General features: G+C 52.3%; 1 protein-coding gene across 2 annotated transcripts; it reads right to left on the reverse strand.

Annotated features, from left to right (window-relative positions):
* Positions 1-538: 538 nt before the first annotated feature.
* Positions 539-13,185, reverse strand: LOC128830951 (zinc finger protein OZF-like). Of its 2 annotated transcripts, none has more exons than XM_054016918.1 (4): positions 13,076-13,185; positions 4,301-4,427; positions 3,599-3,712; positions 539-2,924 (listed from the first exon to the last, which is right to left on the reverse strand). In XM_054016918.1, the coding sequence occupies exons 1-4, from the start codon at positions 13,115-13,117 to the stop codon at positions 1,648-1,650; spliced, it is 1,560 nt and encodes a 519-aa protein (XP_053872893.1). In that variant the 5' UTR covers positions 13,118-13,185; the 3' UTR covers positions 539-1,647. The 2 variants fall into 2 exon arrangements, with proteins under 2 accessions (XP_053872893.1, XP_053872894.1); XM_054016919.1 differs by lacking the exon at positions 13,076-13,185 and adding an exon at positions 12,616-13,063.
* Positions 13,186-16,391: the final 3,206 nt, after the last annotated feature.

Here is a 16,391-nt window from a genome sequence, read left to right on the forward strand (position 1 = left end):
ACATTTTGTTTTACAGCCAGAGTCCAGAGCACCCCTAAGAGCCCAGCCAGTTGAATATTACAGACCTGGCTGTTTTCCACGCAACTGCTTAGCACACAGCGTGTTCCGAGAGCAGGTTCTCAACAGTTGCCATTGCCAACGCCGTTGTGCTCTGCGGTTTGATTTTTCCTCCCCATTCTCCGTTCCAGCTGCTGACACAATTGGTTACTGATGTTCAGCATCCCCGGCAGCTACCTGCAATCTGGGGAGCTCCCTAGCCCGACACTCTGCCTTTGCATCCAACGCAGTGTTAGGCCTTGATTCGGTAGATTCTGATATATGAGGTTTGGCAGGTGGAGGCTGCCTGTCCCACCCACTGCAAGGCCTGGCACTGTGGCTAGAGACAGTGACTCGGGGTTCTCTTCCTTCTGCACAAACCACACGGCTAAAGGTCTAGCCGTGGATTTTAAGGCCAGAAAGGACCGTTGTGATCATCTAGTCTGGCCTCCTGCACAGCCTAGACCCAGAACCCCCCTCCCTCCCTCCCCCCCCAAGCCTGTATTTTGTGGTTGAACCAGAGCATGTTTATTACAAAGCAGCCATTTCTCGTGGGAATTTTCAGGGGCTGCGCAAGATTCGACTTCGGAGAGAAACTTTCCTCACCTGTTTCTATATGCACCTTTCCAAGCAATCCGAGTGACCGCACTTAGAAGAGGCAGCATTTAAAGAAAACGGAGTTCTCCACCTTCACTTGAGCAGAGGCACAGAGGGCCAGTCACCCCGCTAAAGCCAGAGCCCTCCTTTAAAACAAAACCCTTTTCCCTTACCCCAGTCTGCAGGTCAGGGCTTTTCATTCCCCGATCTCTCTGGAATTCGGACAGTCCCCACCTCGAGGTCGGGGATGTCCCACAGTCATTTCAAATCCCAAACGTTTACATGCTCAGTTGCACCAGTTTAACAGGTCTGAGATTGATCCTCTTTAAGGAAAAGAGCCAAAAACCCATGTGAACACTTTTCTCTCTCTTCAAACCAGGCTTACTTCATTTATTTTAAACTGACCAGGAACAGATTTAATCTAAGCCCAAATAAACTGAAGTAAGAGTGTCCACACAGGGCTTGTACTAGTTTAACTAAATTGGTGCAAACTTGTGTGTAGACAACACCTAAATCCAAAGTTCAGTCTCTGTAAAATGAGCAAAACCAATCTAAACAATAGATAAGCTGCCCCTTCTTCTCCGAGACCCCTCCTGGCTCCCTCTGAGTCTCTCTCGCATTTGAAGGAAGGTAGATTCTTATATACCCCAGCCCTTCCTCAATGGGCCTATTACAGTCCTGGCTTCCCTGGAGCCTACAATTCCCAGACTCCCTTACTCTGTGGGTCTGGTGAAAGAGAGGCTAGATGGATCATACAGAACCACCTTGATCCCTCAGTATTAAGAGCAGAGGGTTCCAGCCCCGCTGGCACCTTGGATTCCCGGCTCAGGCCCTGAACAGGGGCAGCGGTCGGGAGATACTTCCCTGACCACACCCTGCCCTCCCAAGACCACTCCCTCTCCCTCCCCACATTCCTAACTCACAGATACGTCTCTTGGAGACGCTCCTGGAATGGGGCAGTGCCGGGCCCAGAGGGCTGGTACATGTTCACGCCCAGCTTCCATAAGCACGAGGTTACGGCTTCTTCCCCGCATGGCTTTTCAGGTGCTTGGCCAGTTCGTTCTTCCGATGGTAGCTCCTCTGGCACTGGGGACACTGGTATGGCTTCTCTCCGGTGTGGACCCTCTGGTGCGTGGCGAGCTCCTTCTCACTCCGGAACCTTTTCCCACACTCGGCACATTCCGGTCGCTTTTTCGTGTGGATTCTCTGGTGTTTGCGGCGCTGCGAGACCCGGTTGAAGCTTTTCCCGCAGTGGCTGCAGGTGTAGGGTCTCTCCCCGGTGTGGGTCCTCTGGTGATCCGTGAGTGTGCTCCTCGTGCTGAAGCTCTTCCCGCACTCTGCGCACGGATAGGGGCGCTCCCCCGTGTGGATCCTCTGGTGCTTGACAAGCCCGTTCCGGCGGCGGAAGCTGCTCCCGCACTCGGTGCATTTGTAAGGCCTCTCACCGGTGTGGATGCCCTGGTGAGAGGCCAGAGCCGACTTGTGCCGGAAGCGCTTGTCGCAGTCGCTGCACTGATAAGGCCTCTCTCCTGAATGGATCCGCTGATGATATTTCAGGCGGGAATTGGTGGCGAAACCTTTCCCGCACAGGGCGCAGGGGTATGGCCGCTCCCCGGTGTGGATTCTCTGGTGATACCTCAGCCCTGGCCGTGTGGTGAAGCATTTCCCACAGTCGGCACATAGGTACGGCCCTCCCTCCCCGGCATGACTTTTCTGGTGCGTCAGGAGCACCTTCCTCTGGATGAAACTCTTCCCGCATTCCAGGCATTTATGCGGCTTCTCTCCCGTGTGGGTTTTCTGGTGCTGGGTCAGGTAGACTCTCTGGCTGAACCTCTTCCCACACTCCGTGCATTTAAAGGGCCTCTCCCCCGTGTGGATGGTCTGGTGTGTGAGGAGGTTGGACTTCTGGCTGAAGCTCTTCCCGCACTCGGTGCACTGGTAGGGTCGCTCGCCCGTGTGGATGCGCTGGTGCGACACGAGGTGCTGCATGCGGCTGAACCTCTTCCCACACTCGCTGCACTCGTACGGTCTCTCTCCAGTGTGGATTCTCTTGTGCGTGCTCAGATTCTGCCTCCTGGTGAAGCTTTTCCCACACTCGGTACATTTCAGCAGCTTCTCTTTTGTGCGGCAGCTCTGGAGATCGGGGTCGCTGGGGAGTTTGCTGGATCTTTTGGTTTGTTTGCACAAAACTTTCTCTTTGAACGTTTTAGACGAGGTCCCTTGAGCGTCCGGGTTTCCATGACATTCTTGCAGGTCCGACTCCCTTTTAGTTTTCTTCCTGGACCAATTCCCTGATGGAAAATTACAGAGAAATTCCGCACGGATGATTGGCTTCATATTAGAAAGCTGCATCATGATGAGGTGGGAATTAACTGCCTAACCACTGTGAAAGGTCAAGTTACAGACACTCTCAAGGTAAAAGTCAGACATATTCCACGCAGAACAACTGCATTAAAGGAACGTTATTTAGGTGGCAAAGCCAAGCATCAGAATGGCTCCGCGTGCTGCCCTCACCTGCAGGTACCTCACCTGAAGCTCCCATTGGCCGAGGTTCACCATTCCCGGCCAATGGGAGTTGCGGGGGCCAGATCCAAAGCCCTGACGGGCCAGATCCCGCCCGCAGGCTGTAGTTTGCCCACCCCTGTACTAGACGAACCACATTAGCTGGCAGTAGGAAAAGACTGTTATCCCAGCCGATTGTCCTGGTGTTTAGGTACCAAGGTCCTACAAGAGGCAGAGGTTCATTTATAAAATGCTGCTTTTACTTCACTAATCTTGATGAAAACTCCCAGTTCATAATGGGCTGCACTTTGAATTCACTTCTCAGGTTCTGATCTGTCTCAACTCAGGCAAAACTTGCATTAACTTCAACAGCCCAAATCCTGATATCGTCGCTCAGGGAAAGTCCCAGGCTGGGCTGGCAGGGCTGACAGAGCTGGGCTAAGCAGTCGTTGGGAATACTCACCCCTGGAAGCACTCGGAAGAATTCCTCTCCCCTCCGGGGCCTGCTGGTCCCCGACACACAGCTCTTCTCCTCGTTCAAGTTTGGTTATGATCTCAGGTTTGGCATCTGCATGGCCTGTTTATGTAGAGAGACAATTGCATTAGGTTTGGACAGAGCCAGCCCCTGGCACCTACAGAGCTCACTTGTCTGCCTGATTTTAGGGCTCTAGATGTCAATCCGGTTTTAACTTTCACTGAAGGGAAACATCAATTTCTCCTCTTGTACCGCAGAGATGGCTTCAAAAATCTAATCATCAGGGTTGGAAGTGCATCACTGATTACTGACGGGGCCCCCTACAAAGGGTTAATGTGCAGGGAGGGGAAACCCAGTCTTGGGATCTGTGACACTCACATCTGTGGATTCCAGCATATTTGGAGGTCACCAAACCAATCGGCAGCAAAGTTAGCGCTAGCCAGGCTAGCTTGGTTGGGGCTAGGCTCTCTCCTGGCCAGCTCCCTGCAGCCGAACGGATTCCTGCATTGGCAAGCAGGGCGGCTGCATAGCTAATACCTGAGTGAGTGTTACAAAGGGCACAGGTTATTTCAGGCCATCCCAGGATATTTCAAATGCTTATTGAAGGGATTCTGAACGTGTGTGAACACGACGCAGTGACCATGCCTCCAAAATCCTGTATCCTCCAGCCCAAGTCACTTGTTACCGTACCTAGAAGAAATAGATTCTCATAGTTTTCCAGCATCACGGCCCGGTAAAGCTCCTTCTGCCAGTCTGCCAGCATCTCCCACTCCTCCCGGGAAAACCAGACGGCCACCTCCTCAAACGTCACCCGGCCCTGCAATCACAAGCATTTCACGCTCAGCCCCTGCTGCTGTTCCCCCCTCCGGACACCTGCCGCCCCACACTCAGCCCGGCAGGAGGGTCACACCTGAGGGCAGCCCAGCTGTCATCTGATCACAGCACCTCACATGGGTGTACCATCAAGGTCCCGGAAGGGAACAGGAGGCCCCCTTTGCTTTCTCAGGGCTCACTGGGCTGACAGACACTATCTGAGCTCTCTCATGGCTCATTCGGATGGTGCATAGGGTTATCCTGGGATATTAACAGGGAAGCCAGGCCTGAGTCCAGCCTCCACTCAGACATGCTTTTATTATCTAATACGTGCATTTCGGTAGTGCCCAGAGGCCCCAGGCAAACTCAGCGCACGACTGCCCAGGGTGCTTCGCACACACAGACTAAGGAACAGTCCCGGCCCCAAAGAGCTGACAGTGTAAGTGGGCAAGACAAACCCGAGCGGGGAAAGGAGCCATAACACACAATAACACAATCGGAGCAACGCGGGGCTGGACGCAACCTCGGGAAGTCATCAAGTCCAGCCCCCTGTACTGAGGCAGGACCAAATAAAGTTAGACCATCCCTGACAGGGGTTTGTAGCCGCCTCTCTCCTGAAGTGAGGTGCCCAGAACTGGACACAGTACTTCCGCTGAGGCCTCACCACTGCTGTCTTATGGCCTCCTGTGTCTTATGTACGACACTCCTGTTCCTACACCCCAGAATGCTGTTAGCCTTTGTCACAACTCCATCACATTGCTGACCCATATTCAAACTGTGCCCCACTCTAACCCCCAGCTCCTTTTCAGCAGCGCTGCCACCAAGCCAGTTACTTCCACACACAAGCAGAGCAAACCATGAAAGTGTCAGGGTCCTTCCACAGTACTTTTTGTTTAGAGCTGTAATTTGGGGGTAGGATTTTCTTACATTATTATTAGGGCCCTACCAAATTCATGGCTCATTTTAGTCAATTTCAGGCTCATAGGATTTTAAAAATGGTAAATTTCATGATTTCAGCTATTTAAATCTGAAATTTCACAGTGTTGTTATTGTAGGGGTCCTGACCCAAAACGGAGTTGTGCGGGGGAGGGGGGTTGCAATACTGCGACACTTACTTCTGCACTGCTGCTAGCGGCGGTGCTGCCTTCAGAGCTGGGGAGCCGGAGAGCGGCGGCTGCTGGCCGGGAGCCCAGCTCTGAAGGCAGAGCTGCCGCCAGCAGCAGCGCAGAAGTAAGGTTGGCAATACCGCAACTCCTCCTCTAAAATAACCTTGTCATCCCCCCTTGCAACTCCCTTTTAGGTCAGGACCCCCAATTTTAGAAGTGCTGGTCTCTCCCATGAAATCTCTATAGTATAGGGTAAAAGTGCACAAAAGACCAGATTTCACGGTCTGTGATGCGTTTTTCATGGCCGTGAATTTGGTAGGGCCCTAATTATTATACATATTCGGCCTACAACAGGACAAGAGTGGGAGGGAAGGGAACACAGGAACTGATTAGCTCAAAGGAAGATGCAGGAGAGGAAGTCAGGGACTGGGGGAGGCAAGGGCAGGGAGAGGGTGAGGATGGAGGGCAGCTGAAGTGAACAAATTGGAGGGGGGTGCAGGGGGTCTGGAACAAGCAGCCAACCAGCAGAAAAGAAAGACCATTCTGAGTTTCTAAGGGCTTGTTGGCAGCTGCCCCTCACGTTCCAGTGGAGAGGGGGCGGTATGGAGAGGACAGCCTGCATCTCACAAGTGGTGGGGGGGCTAATCTCGGTTGGAGACTAGCTGGAGCAGCCAGGAGGGCATTAAACTAACAATAAAGGGGGAGGGGAAGGGTGTTAAGGAAGCAAAGGGGATATAAACTCACACTCAGTGTCTCACAAACAATTTGAATGAATGTGACAGAGAAGGAAGGGAAGGAATGTTTTGATTGCTTCTATACCAATGTAGGAATCTGGGTAACAAGCAGACAGAATTGGAAGTTCTCACTGATGAGAAGGAATTTGATAGAACTGGCATTACAGTTTTCAAGTACATAAAAGGCTGCTACAAGAAGGAGGGAGAAAAGTTGGTCTCCATAACCTCTGATGATAGGACAAGAAGCAATGGGCTTAAATTGCAGCAACGGAGGTTTAGGTTGGACTTTGGGAAAAAATTCCTGTCAGGGTGGTTAAGCACTGGAATAAATTGCCTAGGGAGATTGTGGAATCTCCATCATTGGGGATTTTTAAGAGCAGGTTAGACAAACACTTGTCAGGGATGGTCTCGAATACTTAGTCCTGCCATGAGTGCAGCGGACTGGACTAGATGACCTCTCGAGGTCCCTTCCAGTCCTACGATTCTATAATTACTAAAGCCTGGTGGGACAATTTGCAAGACTGGCATGTTAAAATGAATGGTTATAACCTGTTTAGAACAACACAGGGGCTAAAAGAGCTGTTGGGGGGACAGATTTCTACACCTGTTTTAGAGTTTTTGATACCTCAGAGCCTCAGGATCTTGAATGCATATGGATCAATATGCTAACTACAAAGCACAGGAAGGGGTACTGGTAGAGGTCTGGTACACGCCACCTTATCAAGCCAAAGAACAGAGTGAGTTTCTCCATATGCACCTGTCTGTAATGTGGGGAAAGAAAAATTGGGCCACTCTGGGGGACTTCAACTTGGAATGATGTGTTGGGGGCCTCATGCAGCCAATAATAAAACATCACTAGGAGTTTCTAAAAATTAGGAACCATTTTTTTGTTCTGTGTTTGTATAGTACAACGAATGGCATCTGATCTGACAAGCGCTTCTAGACACTACAGTAATGCTATTATTATTTGTCTAACCCAAAAGGTATTGCCCCCAACACAGGGTAACTATTTTGGACCTCATTCTGGCTGGCAAAGATAAATTAACCACTGGACTGGAAGGTATGGTGCCTCAGGACCAATGATCACGACCTGATTACATTCAATATAGGCAAACAGGACAGTCCCAACCAGTGATACATATACATGGTGCTTCAAAAGGGCTAATTTCCCAAAGCTGAGGAAAATTTTCAGTGAATTTGACTGGGAGGAAAAACACAGACAGAAAAAATTGACTGAAAATTGGGAGTTCTTTAACAGGAGTTGGTTAGAGGGCCAAAAAGCCATGATTCCACAATCGAGAAAGAGAAATCCTACAAACCCACCCCAGGGACCTTCAACATGCTTCCAAAGACACACAAACAGGGGACCCCAGGCTGACCCATCGTATCTGGCCACAGCACTCCTACTGAAGGAATGAATATCAGGACTCATTGAAACCATCCTCAAACCACTCACCACACAAAGGGCCAGCTTCTTCCAGGACACAACCAGCTTCCTCCACAAACGCTGCAACATTAACCACCTCCCTAACACTAACATCCCTCACAATAACAGTATCGCTGCCTACCTCAAATATCTGCAAGACAATGGACAACCCTGAGAGATCCACCCCAAACACATCGCCAAACTCATCCAAGTCATCCTCACCCCTAACAACTTCACACTCAACGAACACTTAGTCCACACCATGAGAACAGCCGTGGCTGCTAGGATGGCTCCCCAACATGCCACCCTATTATTATACATAGAAGACTTTCTGGACAAATGCACCACAAAACCAATGATAGACTTGAGATACACCGATGATATTTTCATCCTCTGGACAGACGACTTAAACTCCCTCATAGATTTTCACCACAACTTCAACCACCACTCATCCATTAAACTCTCTCTGGAACACTCCGACACCAGCATTAACTTCCTGGTCACCTCAATCAACTTCAACAATGGAACCCTACAGATAACTACGTACAAGAAACCCACGGATCTTCACACCTACCCTGACAGATCCAGTCACCACCCAAAACACACCAAGAAATCTGTTATCTACAGCCAGGCACTCAAATACCACAGAATATGCTCTGAGACGAAAATCCAGGACTCACACTTTAAGACACTCAAAACCGCCTTCACCAAACAAGGACACTCCCATAGGCGCCGACTTCCCCACTTTCCCTTGGGTACTCGACCCCCCCTCTGCCCCCAGCCCCGTCCCCACTCAACCCCTTCCATGTAGCCCTGCCCCACCTCTTCCCACCCTTGCCCCACCCCCATTCCAACCCCTTCCCCAAATCCCCACCCCCGCCTCCTCTTCCCCGCCTCCTCCCCTGAGCGCGCCCATGTTCCCACTCCTCCCCCTCCCTCCCAGCATGCCGCCAAATGGAGGGAAGCGCTGAGAGGTAGGTGGAGGCAGGGCCGGCTCCAGGGTTTTGGCCGCCCCAAGCAGCCAAACAAACAAACAAACAAAAACCAAAAAGCCGCAATCGCGATTGTGATCTGCGGTGGCAATTCGGCGGGAGATCCTTCGCTCCGAGCAGGAGTGAGGGACCGTCCACCGAATTGCCGCTGAACAGCTGGACGTGCCGCCCATCTCCGAAATGGCCACCCCAAGCACCTGCTTGGTAAGCTGGTGCCTGGAGCCGGCCCTGGGCGGAGGAGCGGGGACGCAGCATGCTTGGAGGAGAGGAGGTGGTGGTGCGGGGGGTGGAGGGGAGCTTGGGTGCAGAGCACCCACTAATTTTTCCCCGTGGATGCTCCACGGAGTCGGCGTCTATGGACACGCTACCAGAGAAGTAGATTGTATCATGGAATGGGCCACCCACATACCCCGGGAGAGCCTGCTTCCATACAGAAATAAAGCCCCCTGACTATACAATCCTACCCTGTTTCCCCGAAAATAAGACAGTGTCTTATATTAATTTTTGCTCCCAAAGATGCGCTAGGTCTTATTTTCAGGGGATGTCTTATTTTTCAGAAATGAAAAATGCCTTATTATCGGTGGATGCCTTATTATCGGGGAGGTCTTATTATCGGGGGGGATGCCTTATATTACAACGAGAGGCAAAACTGTAAGTAGGCCTTATTTTCGGAGGATGTCTTATTTTCGGGGAAACAGGGTAGTTGTCACCTACCACCCCCCACTGGAACCCATACGGGGTATCATCAAACAACTCATCTGTGACAGTGTACCCCATAAGGCTTTATGGAGGGGTGCTTATAAATGTATGTATGATCTAACTGGAATAGGGTTTTGCTACATATGCCATGTAACATATCTATGTAAAGGTTATGATCTACTGGTTACGTTCATCCTAGTTGTATGCAGGCACCATTTGTGTGTTCAGAGTTACGAACATTGGCTGTATAATTGCTTGATTTCTAAGTAGCCTTAGTTAGAACATTTGGTCATTTCTTGGGAAAGGAATGTGCAAATTAGGTGCTCAATCAGGAAGCACTTAACAAACAAAAGAGCTTGGAAGACTCCAACCCACATAAGAAGTCTACCTGAGGACCTTCCAGGTAGCATGTGGGTAATGGCTACTACCTGCAAGTCCTGAGTCACGCATGGGCATGTGACTTGCCCATGTGATTCCAAATCTCCATTTTGTGACTGGATTCTACACAGGGTGAGGAGGGGGGTCTCCACCCACAAGAGAAAGTTTATTTAAACCCCTGGGAGATCCCTCCATTTTGTCTTCAGCTGGCTAAAGAAGGAGCCTCTCCACCCCCCAGGATACTTGAAGGAAACTGGAACAAAGGACAGTAACTACAGGGAGTGTGAGTGATTGCTGGACCCAGGCTAAAAGGAGATCAGTCTGTAAAAGGGAGCACTCTGGAACTGGTGAGGATCTTATCTGTATTCAGTTTGATTACACATAGATTTGCGCATTTTATTTTCTTTTGCTTGGTGACTTACTTTGTTCTGTCTGTTACTACTTGGAACCACTTAAATCCTACTGTCTGTATTTAATAAAATCACTTTCTATTTAGTAATTTACTCAGAGTATGTATTAATACCTGGGGGAGCAAACAGCTGTGCATATCTCTCTATCAGTGTTATAGAGGGTGAACAATTTATGAGATTGCCCTGCATAAGCTTTATACAGGGTAAAACGGATTTATTTGGGTTTAGACCCTATTGGGAGTTGGACATCTGAGTGCTAAAGACAAGCACACTTCTGTGAGCTGTTTTCAGGTAAACCTGCAGCTTTGGGACAAGTAATTCAGACCCTGTGTCTGTGTTGGAGCAGACGGGAGTGTCTGGCTCAGCAAGACAGGGTGCTGGAGTCCTGAGCTGGCAGGGAAAACAGGAGCAGAGGTAGTCTTGGCACATCGGGTGGCAGCTTCCAAGGGGGTTTCTGTGATCCAACCCGTCACACCATCCTCAATGGAGACTCCATCCTGAAAGAAATATTTCCTGAACCCCCACTTCTGGGCACCAAACAGCCCCCCACAACTCCAAACTCATCATCAGAAGCAAGCTTCCCGCAGACCTGGTAACACCAACTCAAAGCAGCACCAGACCCTGCCAGAAGAGATGCAAAACCTGCAGACATATCTCCACTGCTACAATGATCAACACCGCCCACAACGCACCCCTCGAGATCCATGGTCGTACACATGCCTATCACAACATGTGGGATACCTCGTCCAGTGCACGAAATGCCCTGATAGGAACCACGTGGATCACACCAAACCATCATGACGCTCTCAAATGACCTCACACAGGCAAATGTTAAAAGACAAAAACACTCTGTCACCTGTGGGTGATCACTCCATATCTGACTTCTCAGTTCTCCTCCCCAAAGGAAACCTGCACAACACCTTCAAAAGAGGAGCCTGGGAGCTTAAATTCATAACCCTGGTAAGTATCAGAGGGGTAGCCGTGTTAGTCTGAATCTGTAAAAAGCAACAGAGGGTCCTGTGGCACCTTTGAGACTAATAGAAGTATTGGGAGCATAAGCTATCGTGGATAAGAACCTCACTTCTTCAGTGAGGTTCTTACCCATAAAAGCTTATGCTCCCAATACTTCTGTTAGTCTCAAAGGTGCCACATAATCCTGCTAGGCACTAAAAATCATGGACTGAACAGAGACCCTGGATTTATGGCTTATTACAACAATCTGTAAACCTTTTTGTCCCTTGACTGCAGAGGTGTTAACCAGCAGGGCCGGCTCTAACTTTTTTGCCACCCCAGGCAAAAAAAAAAGAGCGCCGCCCCGCCGTAACACCCTTCCCCAGCGCCGCGCCGCCAAAGCCCCCGCCCCCCCCCGCAACAGCCCCCGCCTCCCCCAGTGCCGTGCCGCTGAAACAAAAACAAACAAACAAAAAACCTCGAGCGCCGCCCCACCGAACCAAAAATACAAAAAACCCCGAGCGCCCCCTGCCACCCCAAGATTGGCCGTCCCAAGCATGTGCTTGGTCGGCTGGTGCCTGGAGCCAGCCCTGTAACCAGCCACTCCACCTTGAATGATCCTAACTACTTACTCTCGGCTAAACAATGTCTTCCACCTTGTATTTAGCTGCGAGGCTCCAGTACCTTTCCCAGACTGGAAGAAGAGCTCTGTACAGCTCCAAATCTCAGCTCTGGTCCAGTCAACAATAGGACCGCACCCACCTGGTGTCTCTAATCAAGAGGACAGCTTTGGCTAACAGCCCAGCCCGGTTCAGTGGTGAAGTAAAGGCAACATTTAGATATAAAAATCAATAGAAAAGTGCAGGGCGGCTCTATGTATTTTGCCGCCCCAAGCACGGCAGTCAGGAAGCCATCGGTGGCACGCCTGCGGGAGATCCATTGGTAACGCGGATTTGGTGGCATGCCTATGGGAGGTCCCCGGTCCCGCGGATTCGGCGTACCCGCCGCCGAATTGCCACCGAAACCACGGGACCGGCAGACCTCCCGCAGGCATGCCGCCGAAGGCAGCCTGACTGCTGCCCTCACGGCGACCAGCAGGCCACCCCCCATGGCTTCTCGCCCCGGGCATGCGCTTGGTGCGCTGGTGCCTGGAGCTGCCCCTGGAAAAGTGAAAAGGGAAACTAGACAACAGTCAGCAGAGGGGTAACTGTGTTAGTCTGGATCTGTAAAAAGCAACAGAGGGTCCTGTGGCACCTTAGACTAACAGATGTATTGGAGCATAAGCTTTCGTTTGTGAATACGCACTTCATCAGACACAAGATGCAATAGACATTAGAAATGCAGAAAAAGACAGGAGCCAACCTCCTGTCCCACCCTGGGTGCAGGACCCCACACGCCCCCACCCCAGGGCCTCCCACCAACCCACCCTGGGCGTAGGCAGGACTCGCCCCCCAGTAAAATGGATAAAACAATAAATTCCACCAAATCAAACTAACCATGATTAGAAAACGCCGGGAAATGCGGGGGCTGGATCGGTCCCTGCTGGCCCAAGGCTCAGGGACTTTACTGGGGAGGGTAATTAAGCCCTGGGACAACGCTGCGCCCCGGGGCGGGCGGATTCCCCATCCCTGGCCGGGTTTCAGCCCAGCCGGGCTCTGCTCGGGGGTCACTTGCAGGCGGGTCTCTGGCCAGCCCAGAGCATCCCCAGGGCTCCGCGGGCAAACCCGCAGCTCGCCTGGACCGGGCGTGCGGGGCGTCCCTCCAGCGGCTCGGCTCGGCTCTTCCAGGCTGCCGGCTGCGCCTTCCCCCGGGAAGGGGCTGGAGAGGGGAAGGGGGCAGCCCCCTGCGGCCAGCCCGAGGCAGGAGCGGACACGCCGCAGGCTCCTGGCCCCGCTGTGGTCGCTGCTGGGCCAGGGGCAGCCCGGGGGGGGCGCCCGGCCCTGAGCCCCGGCCTACCTGAGCAGGGGGCGCCCCGGCCCGCGGCCTCTTCCTCCCCATGGCGCCGCGCCCTCGGCTCCCGGCCGCGCCCCTGCTGGCGCCCCGGGAGGACGGGAAGCGCGCTCCGGAGCGGGGAGCGATGGGCCGGGAGTCCTGCCACAGGGACGCCTGGCGGCCCCGCTCGGAATAGCCCCGACCTGCCGGGAGCGGCGGCACCGCAGAGCCCCAGGCAGCTCCGGGTCCCCTCGCCAGCTCGCCGGTCTCCTCCCCTTCCCAGCGCGTCCTGCGCTGCGCCCCGCGCTGCGCTCCCGGGGCCGCGCCGCCTGCCCCAGCTGGGCTTTGGGGCGTCCTGCAGCTCTGCGCCCCAGCCCCTTTCACCGCCCTTCCTGGCTGTGCTGGGAGCGGGCCGGGCTGCTGGCTAGTTCAGGGGCCTAGCAGTGCCCAGCCTGGCCAGGGGAACCCCTACAAACGGGGAGCCTGTGGGCACTGGTACCCGGGCTCTGGTTAATGGCATGACAAGCTGTGACACTGTTTCAAGAGACCCAAGAGTGGGGTCTATGCCACGTGAAAGCAGGAACACAGGACCTGCCCCCTTGGATCAGACCAGGGATTTAGGACCATCTCTGACAGTTGGCAGCCCAGAGGAAGATGCAAGAAACCCCACTGTACATGTGGGATAATCTGCCCCATTAAGAGTTTTATTCTCATCTCCAATAGTTGGAGATTGTTTTAAACCAGTGGCTCTCAACCTTTCCACATGACTGGACCCCTTTCAGGAGTCGGATTTGTCTTGTGTAGCCCAAAGTTCACCTCGCTTAAAAACGACTTGCTTACAAAATCAGAGATGAAAATGCAAAAGTGTCACAGCACACTGTTACTGAAACATTGCTGACTCTCTCATGTTGTCTGTATGAATTTTAGTTTGTATTGACTTTACTGGTGCTTTTTCTGTAGCCTGTTGTAAAACCAGGCAAATCTCTGGATGAGTTGATGTACCCTGGGAAGACCTCTGCGTACCCCTGGTTGAGAACCACTGGTTTAAACCATGAAGCACAAGGTTTAGCTCCTTTCCCTTTTTGTTAGCATTAACTATAGAAACTCTGCCTATCCTGGTTAGCCATGTAAACATCAAATTCCTCTTTGAATCTTACTGCACTCTTGGATTCCATGTGGCAGGCAGTTCCACAGTCTCAGTGCATTGTGTGAAAAATACTGCCTGCGATCAGTTCTAAATCTCCTCGCCTCCCTTCCACTTTCATTGATATAATGTACCAGCCAGGACCCAGGGCTTTGCAATGGGTATGTGTCTCCTTCCCCTTCTCCCATAAAAGCTTCCTTCTAGTGTTTGATCCCAAACACAGTCAGGTTTAATTTTAGGCTCTCCTGTGGTGCGCAGCATAGAGGGAGCAGAGCAGTTCACAAACAGGAGTGATTTTATCCTTATAACAGCCCCCCATGGGGAATGTTGGTGCTCGTGTCTCCATTCAAAAAAGAACTAGATACGTTCATGGAGGATGGGTCCATCAATGGCTTTTAGCCGGGATGGGCAGGGCTGGTGTCTCCAGCCTCTGTTTGCCAGCAGCTGGGAATGGGCGACAGGGGATGGATCACTTGATGATTCCCTGTTCTGTTCCCTCTGGGGCACAGGCGCCAACTTTCCAAAGTGCAAGGGGGTGCTCGACCCCTGGCTCTGCCCCAAACCCCACCCCCGCCCCATCTCTTCCCCCCCCAGATCTGCCCCCTCCCCGAGAGCGCTGCGTTCTCGCACCTCTCCCCTCCCTCCCACGCCCCGCCCCCCACCTCCTGAATGCTGCGAAACAGCTGATTGCGGTGGACAGGAGGCGCGGAGAGGGAGAGGGAGGCGCTAATCTGCGGGGCTCGCCGACAGGTGGGAGGTGCTGGGGGGGGTGGGAGGGAGCTGATAGGGAGGCTGTCGGTGGGTGCTCAGCACCCACCATTTTTTTCCCATGGGTGCTTCAGCCCCAGAGCACCCATGGAGTTGGTGCCTATGCCTCTGGGACACCTGACACTGTTCCACTGTCGGAAGTCAGGACACTGGACTGGATTGACCTTTGGTCTGACCCAGTCTGGCTACTCTTATGTGCTTAGTATCAGGGGGTAGCCGTGTTAGTCTGTATCTACAAAAACAACAAGGAGTCTGGTGGCACCTTAAAGACTAACAGATTTATTTGGGCATAAGCTTTCGTGAGTAAAAACCTCACTTCTTCGGATGCATCCGAAGAAGTGAGGTTTTTACTCACGAAAGCTTATGCCCAAATAAATCTGTTAGTCTTTAAGGTGCCACCAGACTCCTTGTTGTTCTTATGTGCTTATTATACAAATGGAATTGAAGCCCCAAGGGATTAAGCAATGCACGCAAGGCCCCAGAGGAAATGTATGTGATAGTTGGTAACTGAAACCAAGTCTCCTGAGTGCTGGCCCTGTGCCTTAATGACAAAACCACCCTTCCTCCCACGTGTCTTTTCATCTTGGGCTTTGTGACGGAGTCATAGGCCCGATGCTTGGGAACTGCTCTGCCTGAAGCCAGCCAGGACTCTGGGTAACGTCACTCCCCTCAGGGCTGTCCAGGGCAAAAAGCCTTCTCGGCTACGGCCTTCCCAGTCTGACCTCAGAGCATTCAGCCCCTCTGTTCACCCTTGGTGGGTCCACATGGACAGGACCCTGGGGAAGCCAGAGGGCCCTGCACCCCAACTCTGCAGCCAGCCGTGACTCTCAGCCAGCGTGTAACACAGAAGGTTTATTAGTCAACAGGAACACCACGTAGAACAGAGCTTATTAGCACAGAAATCGGTGAGTTTTAGCAAAGTCCATCTTGGAGAATCCCGGGCCAGACGTCCTGGACAACCCCTCTGAGTCCCAAACAGGAGACTGCCCAGCTTCCAGCGACCCAACCTCCGACATGCCCGTTACCCCACCTCTTGGTCTTTGTCTCGTTTCCAGGGCAAAGTGTCACCTGGTCGCAGCCCCCTCCTCGCCTGGAGCTGCCTCACCTGCCCCCAAGGGTCTCAGCAAAAATCACACCCCCTTATCCCTACCACCTAGGCATTGGTGCAATACACAGGGAAACTGAGGCACACAGTATTCGTGTAAAAGAGTAAGACTCACATAGGCTCGCGTACAACAGAATGAGGAAAAATCCACTTTGTCACAGGCTTCATACTAGGTTTAATGCCCTGTGCCCATCTGTCATTGTTCGGTCTGGCCTGGCAGGGGCAATATGCACACAGGACCCATCTGTGCTTACCTGAATTTTGATTCTTCTTGAACTTCATTGTGGCGGGAACTTTAAAGTGGCACCGTTTTGCTCCTTACT

This window comes from Malaclemys terrapin, chromosome 2, assembly GCF_027887155.1.
Source record: "Malaclemys terrapin pileata isolate rMalTer1 chromosome 2, rMalTer1.hap1, whole genome shotgun sequence".
In the NCBI taxonomy this organism is placed as follows: Eukaryota; Metazoa; Chordata; order Testudines; family Emydidae; genus Malaclemys; species Malaclemys terrapin.

What these genes read in the sequence shown, in the direction of transcription:
- LOC128830951 (XM_054016918.1), bottom strand. Translation starts at nt 13,117, where the DNA reads ATGGGGAGGAAGAGGCCGCGGGCCGGGGCGCCCCCTGCTCAG. An exon ending in CCGGGGCGCCCCCTGCTCAG is followed by an intron (nt 4,428 to 13,075) that starts GTAGGCCGGGGC and finishes TTGTGATTGCAG; the next exon opens with GGCCGGGTGACGTTTGAGGA. An exon ending in TGAGAATCTATTTCTTCTAG is followed by an intron (nt 3,713 to 4,300) that starts GTACGGTAACAA and finishes CTACATAAACAG; the next exon opens with GCCATGCAGATGCCAAACCT.